Genomic DNA, 19,943 nt, shown 5'->3' with positions numbered 1-19,943 from the left:
GTGAAATTGTAGTTAAAGCATTGTCTAAGGAAACCGCTGACAAATTCAGTCTTGTGAGGTCAGGCAACAATAAGTTCTGAAGATTATACCACTGTCTTGAGTTAGAGTTCTCTTGCTTGAGGGTACACTCTGACACACTATTCTATCTAATTTCTCTTCTTCTTGTTTTGTTAAAGTTTTTTTTTTGTTTATATAGGAAATATTCATTTTGATGTTGTTACTGTTCTTAAATTATTTTATTTTTCCTTGTTTCCTTTCCTCACTGGGCTATTTTCCCTGTTGGGGCCCCTGGGCTTATAGCATTCTGCTTTTCCAACTAGGGTTGTAGCTTAGCAAGTAATAATAATGATGATAATAATGATAGGATCTGACAGGATTCTAAGGGCAGAACCTTTATTGGTAAAATACCATCACCGCTAATTTAACAAATGCACAAAAAGTGTGCTGTTATTATGGAAAGTTATTCAGCTTTTCTGTAATTAAGAGTGAAATTTTTTATTCATAATTTCTTTTAGAGGTTTTGACGTTTTTCACCAAGAAAAGTATCCACTTTTGCAAGATTTTATGAAAATCTAATGTAATATTTGGAATTCCTTTCAGGCATAAGATCCCATCATTATTGCATCTGTTGCGGCAGTTATTATTATTATTATTATTATTATTATTATTATTATTATTATTATTATTATTATTATTATTACTTGCTAAGCTACAACCCTAGTTGGAAAATCAGAATGCTATATGCCCAGGGGCCCCAACATGGAAAATAGCCCAGTGAGGAAAGGAAACAAGGAAAAATGAAATATTTTAAGAAGAGTAACAACATTTAAATATTTCCTATATAAACTATGAAAACTTTAACCAAACAAGAGGAAGAGAAATCAGATAGAATAGTGTGCCCGAGTGTACCCTCATGCAAGAGAACTCTAACCCAAGACAGTGGATGACCATGGTACAGAGGCTATGTTACTACCCAAGAATAGAGAACCATGGTTTGATTTTGGAGTGTCCTTCCATAGCTAAAGAGTCTCTTCTACCCTCATCAAGAGAAAAGTAGCCACTGAACAAATACGGTACAGTAGTTAACCCCTTGAGCGAAGAAGAATTGTTCAGTAATATCAGTGTTGTCAGGTGTATGAGGACAGAGGAGAATCTGTAAGGAATAGGCCAGACTATTCGGCGTATGTGTAGGCAAAGAGAAAGAATCGTAACCAGAGAGAAGGATCCAATGTAGTACTGTCGGGCCAGTCAAAGGACCCCATAAATCTCTGGCGGTTGTATTGTCTTTGTTGTTCATTTTATTATTATTACAGAGAGTGAATTTCCCTCACAATAAAAAAATAAATAATTGATGCCTCCTTTATGATAGACATCTTTTAGAATAATTTTAGATATGGAGGGCATAGTAGAAAGTGTGTTTCAGCGGAGTTCTGATACATTACCGAATTTACTTTTTAAATAAAAATTAAGAATATTTACAGAAGTGGATTTGGGTTCCAAACTTGATTCTACCAAAAGATTTGTATAAAAGCAAATATGCATGGAAATTGTAACCTATTTTTACACTAATATCAACTAGTAAATATCAATGGTAGATTTTCATGTGATTTACTTCGCACTATGATTGGTATTATCGGGTATCACAGTTCGTTAATTGGTTGACCCTAACGTTTATATATTTTGGGAATCTAAAGAATGAGAGACAAATATTAGGGAGCTGAAGTCACGACGTCAGTTGCCATGGTAACGGCTACGCTGATTCAGCATTATACTCGTACGGGATGGCTGCTTTCAGCATAATGCAGTCGATTTCTTACTTCTCTGATGACATAAAATACTTAAAGCATGGTGAAAACCACTACAATTCAGATCACATGCTGTTATTTTCTTATGCAAATTGGATAATGACTGGACAAGTCAAGTAAAAGGGTCGATGTCTTATTATTATTATTATTTTTATTATTATTATTATTATTTTTTTATCATTATTATTATTATTACTAGCCAAGCTACAACCCTAGTTGGAAAAGCAAGATGCTATAAGCCCAAGGGCTCCAATAGGGAAAAATAGCCCAGTGAGGAAAGGAAATAAGCAAATAAATAAATGATGAGAACAAATTAACAATAAATCATTCTGAAAACAGTAACGTCAAAACAGATACAGTGAACCCTCGTTTATCGCGGTAGATAGGTTCCAGACGCGGCCGCGATAGGTGAAAATCCGCGAAGTAGTGACACCATATTTACCTATTTATCAACATGTATATTCAGACTTTTAAAACCTTCCCTTGTATGTAGTACTGTTAACAAACTACCCTTTAATGTACAGAACACTTAATGCATGTACTACAGTACCCTAAACTAAAACAGGCACAAATATTAAAGGCAATTTTATATCATGCGTTTCCTAAACATGCTAAAAAGCACGTTAAAAAATGGCAACCAATGTTTTGTTTAATTTATCTCTGATCATAATGAAGAAACAAACTGGAGGTAGAGCTTTGCTTATTACCCAGACATATTTCCCATACTATTCCCTTAGAACTACATCACATCTTCCTACTTTAGATATATGTATATATATATATATATATATATATATATATATATATATATATATATATATATATATATTTATATATATATATATATTTATATGTATACACATATACATACATATATATATATATATATATATATATATATATATTTATATATATATATATATATATTTATATGTATACACATATACATACCTACATATATACATACATACATATATACATAAATACATGCATACATATATATGTATATATGTTACTGTATATATATGGGTTATGGAAAAAATCCGCGAAGTGGTGAATCCGCGATGGTCGAACCGCGAAGTAGCGAGGGTTCACTGTATGTCATATATAAACTATGAAAAGACACTGGCAAACTCCTATAGTCAAATCTTTTTAGCGAGGCAGATTTGTACCGACTCGCAGGGGTGCCCTTTTAGCTTGGAAAAGTTTCCTGATCGTTGATTGGTTGTACAAGATAATTCTAACCAATCAGAGCGCAGGTAACTTTTCCGAGCTAAAAGGGACCGCTGCGAGTCAATGCAATTGCACCTCATTAAAAAAAATTGAGTATAGGTCTGTGAGTGCTTGACACAGTTGTTGTGAATCAGCGTGTGGTAATGTGACTTCAGACTTTGGTTGTCTATTGGCATTGTGGGCCATATTATTATTATTATTATTATTATTATTATTACTATTAAGCTACAACCCTAGTTGGAAAAGCACAATGCTATAAGCCCAGGGGCTCCAACAGGGAAAATAGCCCAGTGAGGAAATTAAACAGGAAAGAATTAAATTAAGAGTAACAACATTAAAATAGATATCTCCTTTATAAACTATAAACACTTTAACAAAACAAGAGAAAGAGAAATAAGATAGAATAGTGTGCCCGAGTGTACCCTCAAGCAATAGAATTCTAACCCAAGGCAGTGGAATACCATGGTACAGAGGCTATGGCACTACGCAAGACTAGAGAACAATGGTTTGATTTTGTAGTGTCCTTCTCCCAGAAGAGCTACTTACCATAGCTAAAGAGTCCCTTCTACCCTTACCAAGAGGAAAGTGGCCACTGAACAATTACAGTGCAGTAACCCCTCGGGTGAAGAAGAATTGTTTGGTAATCTTAGTGTTGTCAGGTGTATGAGTACAGAAGAGAATATGTAAAGAATATGCCAGACTATTTGGTGTGTGTGTGTGTATAGGCAAAAAGGAAAATGAACCATAACCAGAGAGAAGGATCCAATGTACAGTAGTACTGTCTGGCCGGTCAAAAGACCCCATAACACTCTAGCGGTAGTATCATCTCTAAGTAGCTCTCAGACTACACTCATCCATGGTCTTCCACTGTCTTGGGTTAGAGATCTCTTGCTTGAGGTTACACCCGGGCACACTATTTGGTGCTACTATAGTGTGATTCCTACTATCAGGATTTTACTATAGTGTGATTCCTACCCTATTTTTTGGGTATGAGGTGATTCCCACCAAAGGAAGATAGACAAAACATCTTGACATTTGAATCTATTCTATTTTATAAAACATGTTGAAAAATCCGTAAAACGCACTTTAGGTTAGGTTAGGTAAAATTGTCGTTTTGTTTACACTGCTTACTTGATTAGTTTGTTTAGTAACCCTTAATTGAGGTGTTACTCATGTAATAACACCTTGGAAGGGGTTGTTTGCTTGGTAGGAATCTCCCTATAGTAGATTTGAATCCCCAGAAAATGAGGGTAGGAATCACGCTATAGTAGCACCCACTATCCTATCTTGTTTCTCTTCCTCTTGTTATTTTCAAGTTTATATAGTTTATATATGAAAAATTGATTTTAATGTAATTATTGTACATAAATATCTGTAGTTTTTCCTTATTTCCTTTAATCACTGGGCTATTTTCCCTGTTGGAGCCCTTGGGCTTATAGCATCCTGCTTTTCCAACTACAGTTGTAGCTTAGCAAGTAATAATAATAATAATAATAATAATAATAATAATGATAATAATAATAATAATAATTATGATGATGATGAATAATTAATGATAATTAATAATAGATGATTAATAATCAATAGTTAATACTGATAGGTAGACATGGAATGTCGTCATTAGCTACCATAGACTGACTCTATGTTAGGTTTTATGTTATCTGATTTGGGTTCCATTTTCAGATATTGCCGTCGGAGCTCCATGGGAGGTAGAGGGCAAGGGAGCTGTTTACATCTATCTGGGATCCAGTGATGGTCTCTGGAAGAAGTTTGCTCAACGACTTGTGCCAGAAGACTTTCCCCAACACCTTAATCTAAGAGGTTTTGGTATGTCCATATCAAGGGCCACAGACATTGATGGGAATAGCTACCCAGGTATGATGTATTACATGAATGTGTTTTCATATATACTTAAGTAAGATGTTTGTAGCTTGCAAGGAGAGTGTTGCCAACTTTACTTCTGTTGGTTTCATTCTTCAGTGACTTGTTATAATAAGAGGCCAAAATGTTGACAGGCCATAGTTTTTTTATATTGTCTAATTCTTCAGACTAACCTTAAGATTTTCATGCAATTGTAATACAAGATCTGGCAATCGGAAGTGTCCTATCTGGCCATGCTATGGTCTTGATGTCTCGAGCCGTGGCGTCGCTGAGAGGCCTCTTGTCCTCTTACCCCAGAGGCCTGGAATTGGAAGCCAGCAGACTCAAGGTGACTGCTTGTGTTGAATATGATGGATTTGAGGTGCCACGCACTGTAGGTAAGTATCTTTTTGAGATGGCTTTTTAGGTATCACATAAAATAAACAAATAAAAGTTCAACTAATATGCAGGCTATTATTATTATTATGATAATAGTAGGCTACTATCTTCATGGTTGAAAAGTGGTTCATACCTTATAACTGTTTTTTTACCAAAGTTGATTTATTCTAACCATCAACGAAATAGAAACTTACAAAAATTAATTAAGATATGGTTTTATTCTAGATGTTCTTGGTAACATCATGCTTGATGTTGGCCATTCACCCCATAGAGTTTCTTTTGAGAGCAGCGGTGAAGCAAACATGAAATTCAACATCAGTGTAACTAAAAGCAAAACCAACTGTATGACATTTAATCTGGAGGTGCAGGTAAGCAACTCCTTCCCGTGCTCCTCTACTCACCGGGACTTACTGCTGTACCTCTTTCTCTCCAACTGAATGACAGGAGCCAGTGGGCTCTCTTGGGGAGAATGCCTCCTCCCCTCTGTCACCTACTTCCTTTTCCATTGACCTAAAAGAGGCTGGGACGCCTCTAAAATAAGAAAAGCAAAGTTGCTGATCATCGTCACCCCACATCCTATCCCAAACCACCAACAAATAAAAGTTACAGATCATCTCACAACCAAAATCACCTTCAACCTAACACCCAACCAAACACCTACGGGCTGCAAGTATGCAAGAGCCCGTGCTTAGCCATAAGGGCCAGGCAATCTGAAACAACAACAACAACAACAACAAGCAAGCAAGGAAGCCACCAAAGAGAATAATTTGCAATTCATCATTATTTCTTTTGACAAAGTTTTTTCCCTAATTGAGGGTGGTTCCAGAGTTATAAATCATATTGATCACCGTCACATTCATACTGTAACTACAAGTTAAACCTTCTTGCAGAGAACTTCAAAATTACCCAGTTCATGTGCCTGTACTGAAAGCAATGATCAGTTCCTATAATTATTCCAGTAGATTTCATCACTTTTACCTTCACATAAAAGAAACTTTTACCTTCATATAAAAGAACAAGAGCAGATGCTCCTCCAACCCACAACTTTTGAAACTTTTCCCTTATTCAGACGTTCCTTCTACATCCTGGTCAGCTAGGTATTCAATCTCGTTATCACTACCATGGTGCAGTATCTAATCTGTAATGCCATCAGCCTCTTGATCATTCAATTCCAAATGTAATCTTCATAGTATACCAAACTCTTTTACTCTCGTATCAGTTAACTCGGCCTTTCCTGTGTCTTCCCAGATAAAGATATCTTTAACTTATTTATTTCATCTATCAGTTTGTTTGTTAACCTTTCTTTTTGTACTTCCTTCCTTACAAAAGAGCTTTTTATTCTTCCTTACATTCTCTTTACTATCCACCTGATTATTGAATGGTCTTCTCTATAATATAACTTGTCCTAAGATTATACATATGTATTTAATATATTAAGCTTTCTGGATATTTCTCCTAATTTTTTTGCCATTCCAGACTTAAATTGAATAATGGAATACTTGCAACAAAGTTGCACAGATTTACCATACATCCATAACTCATACCAAGCCTAAGATCAGGTTAGACATCAATTTACCTATCCTTTATTGCCCTAGCATCACTTTATACTATTATTCTCTTCTTCTTGATGCTTGGCTATTTTGCGTTACTCCTTTATGTTATTCCCATTTCCTCTGGTGCATTCAACAATTGAGATTACCCTATACTGTCGTAGCCTTTGTTTCCAAAGTCAGAAATTAATACGCTTCAGAAAACGAATGAAAAAAAAAGTGTTAATTTGTTTGCTTGTGTGAACTTAGTCTTGGCACATATAAATGTCAAAGTTAAGTTGTAGTTCAATATTCACTGTTAGCCTCACAATTCAGACTCAGATATTATTTTTCGTACACTTCCACCCGACAGAAATGTCGAGAGCACTCGCATAATTTCTGGAACGTTACAGTATTCAGAAAAGCTACTACTTTAATGACTTTGAATAAAAGGGTTATTTTGCGCTCGAGCCATGTCGTCCTGATGGAAGTTCCTTCTGGCAACTTTCTACAATATACTATTTCTGCGATTGATATTACAAGAGAATTACTGTCAGGTATCACAGGGTTCCAACCCCCGGAAACGACTATCCGAAGATATCGTGTTGAATCAGGGACGTATAGTAAGATAACCGTAGATATCTCACCAAAAAATAGATTTTTCTTACGTCAAAATCCCTTTTATTCGCTATCATTTGTAAATCACACTCTAATTTTCAGGGTCTTGAACTTTAGAACCTGTTCAAAATGTGTTAGTTATTCTCATTACTAGATTTAGTGTTTCAAATAATGTTCTTTCAGAATACAAAGATGAATCCGAGTCAACCCATTTCAGTGATGTTCGACTACGCAATCGAGGAGATTCCTGGAAGCCGATTGAGTGAGTATAACTAAGACCTACATTAGTTTTATTTCAACAAGCTGTTGAGAAGCTTCAAGAAAATTTATGAAACGGGGACTGCTGATTGATGTATAGCATCATTTGAAAGTTGCGTAATGATATCTGATGGTAGATTGAGATTTACTTCTTGCAGATATTGAATAATATATCGGTACACTGTATTTTCATCATTTCAGCACAACCCAAAACTAACCCAGTGGAAAAGCACAGCACCACCCTTTCTGTCCCTATTTTGACTGACTGCTCAGATAATGGTGACATCGTATGTCAAATTAATATGAAGGTTTCAGCATCTTTTGTGGTTTCCAGGTAAGATCTATTAAATTTGAAAATGTCATCTGCATGTTGGTATATTTAAGCATTGACATAAGTCATATAGATGCTGTTGAAGAATAATATTTATCTTTTAGAAAATTGTTTTGTGTGTGCTACTCAGGAATGTAAATGAAATACGTTTGTAAACTGTTTACACCTCTGCATCCTATATAGATTATTGTGTGTTTATTCACTTGGGTGTGTATTTACTTGAGATATTACACAAAATCTAAAGGTCACATAGAATGTCTTCATATAATAATCCTTGACATGAGAATATGTATTTTAGAAAATGGTAGGACCCTCTTTGAGGATCGCTATTACTTCGCGTATGATGGATGTCATCGTGGGATCAGTTTCATCATACTTGTTGATTTGATGAGTAGAATGTAACCTAGATTTAGAAAAAATAAACCTTAATTCGAGCGCTGACCTATTCAAATTTAAAAAAAGGAAAAAGCTTTAGCAACTGTTTAGAGGCAAACTCTACTCTACCAAGGAGTTAGAAGCTGCCATCTTCCATGGCTAGCTATACAATCTTAAGCCTTCCCCTAGCACATTCTAAAAAGATCAGAATTATGACAAATCTTACATACAGCTTATATCAGTGGTTCCCAAACGGGGGGGCGTGCCCCACTAGGGGGGCGTGAGGACGATACAAGGGGGGCGTGTAGTCATGTGCTCGAAATTGCTTGTCTAATAAAATAATAAAATCATTAAAAGAACAAATATCTGTCATTACATACATGCATCCATCTCAATATTATATGCCATGTTTTCGAATTATCTATTCTTAAAATTGCAACTCAATTTTGCCAATTTGCTAATGTTCAAACTTTTTTTTCGCTCACTTTGAACCAAATGTTTCGTTTCTAGTTACTGGAATGTACTATTTTTTGTTTGAATGGCTTTCATTATTAAAATGTAATACAAACAGAAATCTGTTTTCCTGTACAATGCTAAGAAATAAATGTAAGAATCATTTCATATTAAAAAACAAGAGGAGTGGGGGCGTACAGGTCTACTGGAAGCAAAAAGGGGGCGTCAGGTAAGATAGTTTGGGAACCACTGGCTTATATGAAGCTGATCAAGCAATAGTGGTAGAGGTTAGTGCCCTGGAAAGGGAAGAGCAAGTTCCGGTAGGCCCTGCTGCTTCCTCCGGTGCCTTAGATGACCGTGGAGGTAGCAGCAGTAGGGGATTCAGCATTATGAAGCTTCATCTGTGGTGGATAATGAGGGAGGGTGGGCTGTGGCACCCTAGCAGTACCAACTGAACTCGGTTGAGTCCCTTGTCAGGCTGGGAGGAACGTAAAGAGTAGAGGTCCCCTTTTTTTGTTTTGTTTCATTTGTTGATGTCGGCTACCCCCCCAAAATTGGGGGAAGTGCCTTGGTATATGGATGGATGAAGCTAATTGAGCAATGGTGTAGATATTAATCAAGAACAAGGATCTGGGCCCTATGACCCCACATTTTGAGATAAGGTTCATTTTATTAACCTTAATACTTTACCTCCATTGTTACCATTAATTTTTCAACTTGCTGTTCAACCACTTTAAGCTGTGGCTTTAAAGTGCAATTATGGGGTTTTTTCCCCAATCTCACTTTAGTGCCGAATGGGTTGTACGGTCCCAACATCCGGCCAAATACTGTGCACCAAATCTCTGGCCTCCATCTGTTAATGATTTCTATAGGAAACACAAGCCCCATCGTTAATTTGTCAGACTCAGCGTAGATAAAACTTACTCTAGAACTCTCATTAATCTCTCTGAATATAGATAGCATTGTCTTACTAGTGAAACACTAAGTAAGTACAATAAACTCTTTCATCTTTAGTGTACCAAAGTCTTTACTAATCATAGCCTGACATGAAGTTAGACATTTATTCATATTGGGACCAAACTAGCCTGGTCATTTTTAGCAAAGTCAGCCTTATTGCTAACTGGTATATATTTTGCAAGATTTCACTGTATAATGTTCTCAGGGTGCATTTTTCTATTTTTTTTCAAGTACAGTACTATTACTGTAGTGTAATTGTTCAGTGGCTACTTTCCTCTTGTAAGGGTAGAAGAGAGAAGCAGGTTGTCTGGGAGAAGGAAACTCCAAAATTAAACCATTGTTCTGTAGTCTTGGGTAGTGCAACAACCTCTGTACCCTTGGTCTTCCACTGTTTTGGGTTAGAATTCTCTTGCTTGAGGGTACACTCTGACACACTATTCTATCTTATTTCTCTTTCTCTTGTTATTGTTTTGAAATTTTTATATTTTATATATGAAAGATTTATTTTAATATTGTTACTCTTCTTAAGATATTTTATTTTGATTGTTCATTACATTACTTGTAGTTTATTTATTTTCTTATTTGCTTTCCTCACTGGGCCATTTTCCCTGTTGGAGCCCTTGGGTTTATAGCATCCTGCTTTTCCAGATAGGGTTGTATCGTAGAAAGTAATGATAATAATAATACCTTAGAAGTTATAGGTTCTGTAATTTTTGTGGGTGATAAAAAAATTTACCCCATTAATGAAATAATAAATTCAATAGATGAAATAAATGCAAATAGGGTTTCGCTAATCCGATAACCTCTGTACCATGGTCTTTCACTGTCTTGGGTTAGAGTTCTCTTGCTTGAGGGTACACTCGGGCACACTATTCTATCTAATTTCTCTTCTTGTTTTGATAAAGTTTTTATAGTTTTTACGGGAGATATTTATTATAATGTTTTTACTCTTCTTAAAAATATTTTATTTTTCCTTGTTTACTTTCCTCACGGGGTTACTTTCCCTGTTGGAGCCTCTGGGCTTGTAGCATCCTGCTTTTCCAACTAGGGTTGTAGCTTAGCAAGTAATAGTAATAATAATAATTGGAAGAGCTTTGTTTTTGTAATGAAATTAGGTTGTGCAATTAGTCCTATAATCCAAGAGGAACGATTGAAAAGACCTTGTTCCATAACACTCCAGATTTTAGGTTGGGATAATCAAAGACCAATGTGTTTATCAACATTTGGACTTCCCAGTTATAAATAATACTTTATTTTCCATTTCCTTTTTTCACAGAGATTATCCAACTCTTGTTATTGGCTTGGTCAAGACTCGTGAATTGCAAATCAGCGTCACAAATTCTGGAGAGTCGGTTTTCCTACCAAACATCACTATCAAAGTGCCCGAACCTTTTGCCTTGTACTCGCCGACTTCTCATTCCTGTGAGTTTGTCAAGGAAAAGATTCGATCAGAAATGGTTTGTCAGTTGATGAATCCAATTAAGAGGCAAGACAAGGTGTGTGATTTTTTTTTTTTTTTATATATATTTCTGGGCTCTGACCTGTGCCACCCAGTGAAATGCTCCTTTTACATCATTTCTAAGGTAATAACTGCTATGAATTTACCAGAGAAAAAATTGTATAGGAATGCTAGGTTGAACCCAGTTCGCTCACCTAAGAAGGTGTCGGTATAAATAACTGGGGCGTGATAAATCACAACCAGAGGTCTCGCACCATTTAGATAACTCCTGTCAACATCCCCGAACAGCGAGGAGCCGTTCAACATCCTCACTCCAATCGCTACTACGAACGAGCCCACCCACGGTAGTGACGTCACTCCTTTTCATAGCACCTGCTTTGACACTTATTTTTTTCTTGGTGTGTGATTTCCTTTGGATTACCCAGGATTTATCCCAGGATGTCGGATTCTACTGTTACTCCACCTAAGTTAAGTACCAGGTCTATGAATTTTGAGTTTTTGGAGGTAGTCTTGCCCTTGGTTATTTAATTATCTCAGTTTTTTTTATTACGCGACCCCGCATCGGGTACGCCATGCTGGCTGGCTACCTCCTCTCTCTCTCTCGTTCTTGACGCTTAGCAATCAGTCTTCTATACTGATTGTTTCTCGTCCTGAACTTTCTGGGTATCCACGGTTCATACCCCGTGTTATTTTATGCTATGGTATCTCTTATTATATTAACAGTTATTTTAGGATATTACGATATCTTTGTTCAATTAGGTTGGCATGCCTGGTCGCCTTCGGGCGTTACTAGTTTTACTTCGTTTTACGTTTCACGTTCGTAGTAGCGATCATATTAGCATATACGTTATTTTACTAGTATTCTAGTTCGTTGGGACTTTCGCGAGGCAGTTATTATTTTATGTTTGTTGTCGGCACCTCACCGACACCTTGTTATGTTGGCAGCCCTGCCTAGCTCGGTCTCCTCCGTGCTGTTAAGCTTGGTCTTCCCCTGCCTCTTCGTTCGTCCCTTCGGGTTATTTTACGTTTATTATTGTCATTATCCAGCATGCCTCCCTTTTTTCATTTATTACCATATCAGTAATATTATTTTTATTAGTTCATTATCCTAGTCTTTCCGCGTGATCTTAGTCGTGGGTCTCAGTTCAGGTTGGTACGCCTGTTCTTCTGCCCCACTCGTTAGCCTCCTCACTCCCCCCCCCTCCTCCGCCCCGACACCCCCACTTCAGGGATGTCTTCACTCTCTCTCATATTGAGGCTCGGAATCAGCTTTTGTTTCATATCCCCTCGGGGATGTTGACACTGGATATCACCTTGCTCCGTCCCGGGCGGACCCTGATCGTGTGTGAGGCTTGTTATACATTATTATGCATATTTCCCCTACCCTTCTGTTGCTGTTTCTCCCTGCCGTCTCGATTGGCCATCGGTAGGCGGGTGGGATCCGGCTCGGTCTGGGATTTTATGTTGTGTATATTCATATTTATACACATTTTATTCCTGCTACTCCCCCCGGTCCCGCACCTCACGGACCCATTACAGATCCCTCCCTTTCCCCCTCCTCATATGGTGTTCCGCACTCCACGGACTCCACATACATTATTATTCCTTACGGAATCTCCGGACGTAGCCTTCGTTTATTCCCGTGTCGAGTTCGATTAATTCCTTGTGCCATCGACGGGTTTAACCCTCGACTCCCCTGTCCGCCTTCTCCGGTAGGCTTTCATGAGCCCTGGGCTCTCTTAGTTGTCTCCCCGGAGCCAGCGTGACCTTTATCCACTAGGATTAATCTCATTATATATTCATACATATCTATATATATCCCCTGATCTCGACTTCCCCCCCCCCCCGGGTATGATCACGATTACGGTTTGACTTATTCTTATCTATATTATTTTACAAGCTTAAATTTATTATTTCCGCTACAGCGGTGTATTCTAAGCTCCCGGAGCCTCCGGGCTCCTCCAGCTTACTCACGGGATACTCATGTATCTTTTATTTTACAGGCAGTACACTGTTCCATGACGGCATGCTCGGCGGTCCTTAGCCAACCCTGCGGCCACGACGTGTGTCGCTCTCATGCCCATTGTGCTGTCCTGGTGGATGACCTCACTGTTGGGCATCCGGACAATTGTGTAGTATGCTACAAGCTAGCCTCTACCTTAACCTCTGAATCGGTAAGTGTATTCTTCTTAGCCATTCTTTACAGACTTGGTAAGTGGAGTTACAATTAATTACAATTAATTAATTTTAATTGCATCCTTTTATTTTGCTCCTCGCATGCCCTCTAGGGCCTCGTGTTCGGAGGCTCCTGGTCCCCTCCTCTTTTCTCCGGCATGAAATTCCTTACCTTCACTAATTGCCTGTTCTCTTTCAGAGCTCCGAGCCTGCTAAGACTTCGGCTCTAGCAACCCTCAAGGTCTGGATTGGTGGATTCGCCCGGAATGTAAAGGCTAAGCAACCTTATATCTTATCGGAACAATGGTGTTCCCAACTTTATCCACATGCAAAAACATCTGCTGCGGTCCCCAAGGAGTTGGTGGACCCCATCATAGAAAATATTGAGTCCCTGCTTTTGGCCCCGGACCAAGAAGAGACGAGCGGGACGATAACGGAAGACGTCGCAACCCTTAATCTAGACGTCGAACCCATGGTTCTTGAGGAACCTGACACAGGTAGGGAGATAGGTGAGTCAGGTGGGTCCCGGGCTGAGATTCCTCTCCTCAGCCCGACTTTCTCCTCTACTTCGAACCAATCTTCCTTTCAAGGTTTTCCGGGGACTTCCGGTGCTGATCTCAAGCTCCGGTCTGTGATTCCCAAGGTTAAGGCTCACCGCAAGCCTTTGCATAAGACCCACAAGTCTTCGAAATCATCGAGGTCGTCCAAATCTTCCTCCACTAGAGTCCCCAAAGACTCCGTCGCCGTGCTCTCGACTTCTCAAGGACCGGTCTCCGGTTCGGCATCCGTTCCCCCTCCGGCGGAACCATTTAACCCAGCGGATTTCTCAGAGAAGCTGTTTTCTCGCTTCGAGACGATGTTATCGTCACATACTCAGCAAGCCGTCATGACTCTTCAACAACAGCAAGAAAGGGTTGCTAATGTCGAGAACCTAGTCCAGGGAGTCATGCGTTCGGGGCTGCCACAACAGCAGCAATATGCCATCCCCGACGCCTCTAAGCTCCCACCCTTTACAAAGAGTAACCCCTGGAGGTTAGCTCTACATGCCCCCCTCTCGGATGGCATGTTGTCCATTGAAGGTTTCGGAACTCGACCGATTGAAGACTTCGAGTTCTACCCGCCCGGTCTGCAATTTCCTTTTCCCAGCTTCGCTCGCTTGACTGATGAGGCTCTGATCCGCCTAGATAAAGTCCCTTTGGAGACTGTGATCTTCCCCAAGGAACAGGCCCAGTCTGTTTTGGTCCGCGCCTTCAACGAGTGGGATAGTGGGAACACAATGCTCACACCTTATAAGAACTCGTATACTATGTTTGTGATAGACGAGCATACCCCTACTCCATGCACAACCAAGATCGTGGAAATAGCCTATCAGGCCTCCAAGGAAGAGAAGCCCTTACCTCAGCTTCGGGAGACGGAATTGACTTCCCTTCTCTTCCCTGGTGACCATGAGTGCTGGCGGAACGCCCCGTCAACCTTTTCGGTAGGCAAACTGAGTCCGGACTGTACTTCGACGCAGTTCAGTGAACGCTTCCCCAAGCTACCGGAGTCCCTAATCAAAATAGAGTTTGAGACCTGGTGTACTGCTCTATCGGAGATGACCGTTGCCACTTACGACGAGGAACCTATCTTTAAGGTCCTCACGAAGTCACTTCTGCAGACCTTGTTGATCAACGCATATGACTTCCATAACGCCAGATTCCGTTGCCGACGACATGTATTGTCGGAGGCTACTATTCGTCATGAACCCAATAGACTCATCAAAGCCCCGGTCTGGGGTCCGGACCTCTTCCCGGAGGATATGGTTAACACTGTTCTCAGCGAGGCAGCTCGAGTTAACCAAAGCCTCAAGGTTAGGTGGGGTCTAGTTTCCAAAAGGAAATATGAATCTCCTGATGCTCCAGTTCGTGGCAGGAAGAGGTTGAGGCCCTTCCACTCCTCACAGTTCAAACAGCCTCTTCAGGTAGTGCAACCTGTCCCCGTTCAGTCTGTCCATGTTTCACAGGGCTCCCAGCCTTCTACCTTCAAGGGCCAACCCCAACAACAGTATGTGTTGGTCCCTCAGACACAAGTTGCATCGACTTCGTTTGCTGCCTCCCCCGCCTTCAACCCCACTTACGAATCTCAAGGTTCTTTCCAAGGCTACCAGCGCCACAGAGGCTCCAGAGGTGCCTTTCATAACCGAGGTAGTGGAAGGGGTTCCCACCGAGGCAAGGCTTTCCGCGGAGGCAGAGGTGGCAAATCATCATCAAGCCATTGAGAAGTTGCAGGTAGGAGGGAGACTATACAAATTTCGGGACCATTGGAAGTTCAGCAACTGGGCTTCCAGCATAATCTCCAAAGGTCTGGGGTGGAGCTGGTTACAGGGACCCCCTCCACCAAACAGTTTCTACCAACTCCCGACAGAAGAGCTACGTTCATTTACAAAGGATCTGTTGCAAAAGAACGCAATCCAAAGCATGCATCGCTTAAAATTTCAAGGTCGCTTATTCAGCGTGCCAAAGAAAGGCTCAGACAAACGAAGAGTAATCCTGGACCTGTCTCGTGTAAACTCCTTCATTCGTTGCGAAAAATTCCACATGCTTACCGTCTCGCAGGTGTGGACCCTACTTCCCCATGGGTCCGTCACCACCTCCATAGATCTTACAGATGCCTACTATCACGTTCCAATAGCAAGGCATTTTCCCCCCTTCTTAGGCTTCAAGCTGGGCAAACAAGCCTATGCTTTCAAGGTGATGCCATTCGGGCTCAACATAGCGCCCAGAATCTTCACCAAACTAGCAGAGACGGTGATTCGGGAACTTCGAAGCCAAGGGATTCAAGTAGTGGCTTATCACGACGATTGGCTGATCTGGTCGAATTACGTCCGGAACTGCCACACTGTGATGAACAGGGCCCTCTCCTTCCTTTGACGTTTAGGATTTCAGGTCAACCTCGAGAAATCCCGTCTGGTCCTGGAGACCAAGTTTCAGTGGCTGGGGCTACAATGGGACCTCAATTCCCATACATTGTGCCTGCCCAAAGCCAAAAGGAAGGAAATAGCGAGGAACACGAAACAGTTTCTCAGGGACAAGTTGACATCCAGAAGGAACCAGGAGAGAATACTAGGTTCCTTACAGTTCGCCTCCGTCACAGACATCGTCCTAAAGTCCAAACTAAAGGACATAAACACAGTGTGGCGCTCCAGAGCGACCAAGAAACGTCGAGACAGGCGACCTCGCCTTCCCCCAATCCTGAGGAAAAGTCTGCAGTCTTGGACGAAGGTCAAGAATCTTTCCAAGTCAGTTCCCTGGCAATATCCTGCCCCTGGACTCGTCGTTCACACAGACGCCTCCCTCACAGGGTGGGGAGGTTACTCTCAACACAAGAAAGTCCAAGGGTTATGGTCTCCAATATTTCAACAAATGCACATAAATGTCCTAGAGGCCATGGCAGTCTTGCTTACCCTAAAACGTCTCAGCCCAGCCAGGAATCTCCATATCAGATTGGTCCTCGACAGCGCAGTCATAGTCCACTGCATCAACAGAGGAGGCTCCAGGTCAGCCCACATAAACCACGTTTTGTTGGCGATTTTCTCCATAGCAACGTTATACAAGTGGCATCTATCAGCAGTCCACCTGTCGGGGTCCGGAATGTAGTGGCGGACGCACTTTCCCGGACGACCCCGTTGGAGTCGCAGTGGTCACTGGACAATCGATCCTTCCAATAGATCTTATCTCAGGTCCCGGGTCTCCAGGTGGATCTGTTTGCGACGGAATCCAATCGCAAACTAGAATGTTAAGTAGCCCCCAACCTGGACCCTCAGGCTTATGCCATGGACGCTATGTCAATAGACTGGAACACTTGGAAGACGATTTATCTGTTTCCTTCGATAAATCTCCTGCTGAAAGTACTGCACAAGCTCAGATCTTTCAAGGGCCAAGTGGCTCTGATAGCCCCCAACTGGCCCAAAAGCAACTGGTTCCCCTTCTTACTAGAGCTAGGCCTCCGCCCCCGGCGAATACCCAATCCTGTTCTAACACAAGTAGTACAAATGCGCAATGTGTTAGCTTCCTCAAGGATTCTGGATGCCCTAACTTTATGGATTTCATGAAGTTCGCAGCTCAAAAGGGTGCAAACATCGACCCTCTGAATACCCTATTCCTGGAATCAGACAAAAGAGAATCCACTCTCCATCAATATGACTCGGCCGTCAAAAAACTGGCAAAGTTTTTGAAAGACTCACAAGTTGAGAAAATGACGATGAACCTGACTGTGACATTCTTTAGAACTCTCTTTGAATCGGGCCTAGCAGCCAACACGATTACCATGATCAAATCAGCCTTGAAAAAGATCTTCCATGTCGGTTTTGACATTGACCTGACGGATTCATACTTCTCTTCCATTCCAAGAGCTTGTGCCAGACTGAAACTATCAACTTGCCCTAGCGCAGTTTCTTGGTTCTTGAACGATGTCCTAAAGCTAGCCTCTGACACTTTGAATGAATCTTGTAACTATATGGCATTGTTAAGAAAGACAATTTTTCTTTTGAGCCTCGCCTCTGGCTCTAGAATCTCAGAATTGTCGGCCCTGTCTAGAGACCCAGGTCATATCGGGTTTCTCCCTTCGGGCGAGGTCCTTCTCTCCCCTAACAAAGTATTCCTGGCTAAAAATGAGGACCCCCAAAACAGGTGGTCTCCCTGGAAGATTGTTCCACTTCCTCGGGATCCATCCCTGTGTCCAGTTACCACCCTGAAATCCTACTTAAGTAGAACTTCCACAACTTCCACAGGGCCCTTATTTATTAGAGAGAATGGAGGAACTATTACCCTTAAAGGAATTAGACAACAAATTCTGTATTTTATTAAACAAGCTAATCCTGAGTCATTTCCACACGTCCATGATATTCGAGCTGTTGCTACTTCAATTAACTTCTTTCATCATATGAAATTTGATGAGCTCACAAAATATACGGGTTGGAAGTCCCCTAAAGTTTTTAAACGCCACTACCTAAAACCTTTAGAAGCTCTTAAATTTGCAACAGTAGCAGCTGGGAATGTAGTTCCTCCTGAAGGCTCTGAGTCCTGATCACAACGTCTTGCTCTGTCCTCTTTCCCTCCTGCCTGGCTTTCTTATTGTCCCTACCTGGTTTGGTTATCCTTTGCCATACACCCCTATGGTATATTATTTTTATTATTCATTGATATATGTTCTACCAATTGTTTTGGTTTCATCTGTGCTTAATCCCTCGAGTTGATTTTATTTTAATTTTGATATGTATTTTGCTATATTCACAGTTCTGCTTGATTTATTACCATCCCTATATGGGATTGTTTACCATGTATTTATTACTATTTTTACCTTGTGGATTACTTACCTTCGGGTTATTTTATTATTGTTTTCAGTGGATATTCTCCACTCATAACCATGTTGATCTCTTGCCTATGGGATTCCTATCCCCCCTGTTTGTTATTAAATTCCACCATGTATTACTATTTTTGTGTTATTTTCTCCCCAGGTAGCTAGCCATATTGGGTCCCTATTCTCTGGTAGTATTTCACTGGGCGGCACAGGTCAGAGCCCAGAAAAGGGATTTTGACGTAGGAAAAATCTGTTTCTGGGCGAGAGACCTGTGCCGCCCAGTGAATCCACCCGTCCCTCCCTTCCGGGCCCCAATCTGGGGTGCTATAGGAGTGACGTCACTAGCGTGGGTGGGCTCGTTCGTAGTAGCGATTGGAGTTAGGATGTTGAACGGCTCCTCGCTGTTCGGGGATGTTGACAGGAGTTATCTAAATGGTGTGAGACCTCTGGTTGTGATTTATCACGCCCCAGTTATTTATACCGACACCTTATTAGGTGAGCGAGCTGGGTTCAACTTAGCATTCCTATACAATTTTTTCTCTGGTAAATTCATAGCAGTTATTACCTTAGAAATGATGTAAAAGGAGCATTTCACTGGGCGGCACAGGTCTCTCGCCCAGAAATAGATTTTTCCTATGTCAAAATCCCTTATATATAAAGTAAAACCATTCGGGACGATTACTAGTTAATAAGATGCAAGTCATGCTTGAGGGTACACTCAGGCACACTGTTCTATTTATTTTCCCTTACTCTTGTTTTCTTATATTTTTATAGTTTATATAAGAAATATTTATTTTAATGTTGTTGTTGTTCTTAAAATATTTTATTTATCCTTGTCTCTATATTCACTTCTGTCAGGATATTATTAATATTGTCTTCACTTCTCTCAAGGTGTTGTTTACACTCTTCACTTCTCACAGGATGTTGTTTACACTTCACTTCTCACAGGATGTTATTTACACTGTCTCCACTTCTCCCAGGGTATTTTTTACGCTATTCACTTCTCACAGGATGTTGTTTACACTTCACTTCTCACAGGATGTTATTTACACTGTCTCCACTTCTCCCAGGGTATTTTTTACGCTATTCACTTCTCACAGGATGTTGTTTACATAGTCTCCACTTCTCTCAGGGTATTTTTTACGCTATTCACT

At 40.5% G+C, this 19,943-nt stretch overlaps 1 protein-coding gene across 3 annotated transcripts in view; it reads left to right on the top strand.

Moving 5' to 3' along the window:
* Nucleotides 1–19,943, top strand: part of LOC137656776 (integrin alpha-PS3-like) — a 75,931-nt gene that overhangs the window by 34,354 nt on the left and 21,634 nt on the right. For all 3 annotated transcript variants that reach the window (XM_068391050.1, XM_068391049.1, XM_068391051.1), the window contains 6 exons: nt 4,722–4,913; nt 5,123–5,296; nt 5,523–5,665; nt 7,628–7,706; nt 7,904–8,036; nt 11,095–11,314. In XM_068391050.1, the coding sequence (XP_068247151.1) occupies nt 4,722–4,913; nt 5,123–5,296; nt 5,523–5,665; nt 7,628–7,706; nt 7,904–8,036; nt 11,095–11,314 (941 nt within the window). The remainder of the gene's footprint in view (nt 1–4,721; nt 4,914–5,122; nt 5,297–5,522; nt 5,666–7,627; nt 7,707–7,903; nt 8,037–11,094; nt 11,315–19,943) is intronic.

The sequence above is a fragment of the Palaemon carinicauda genome, chromosome 17, assembly GCF_036898095.1.
Source record: "Palaemon carinicauda isolate YSFRI2023 chromosome 17, ASM3689809v2, whole genome shotgun sequence".
Lineage (NCBI taxonomy): Eukaryota > Metazoa > Arthropoda > Malacostraca > Decapoda > Palaemonidae > Palaemon > Palaemon carinicauda.
This window is presented reverse-complemented; position numbering and strand designations above follow the sequence as displayed.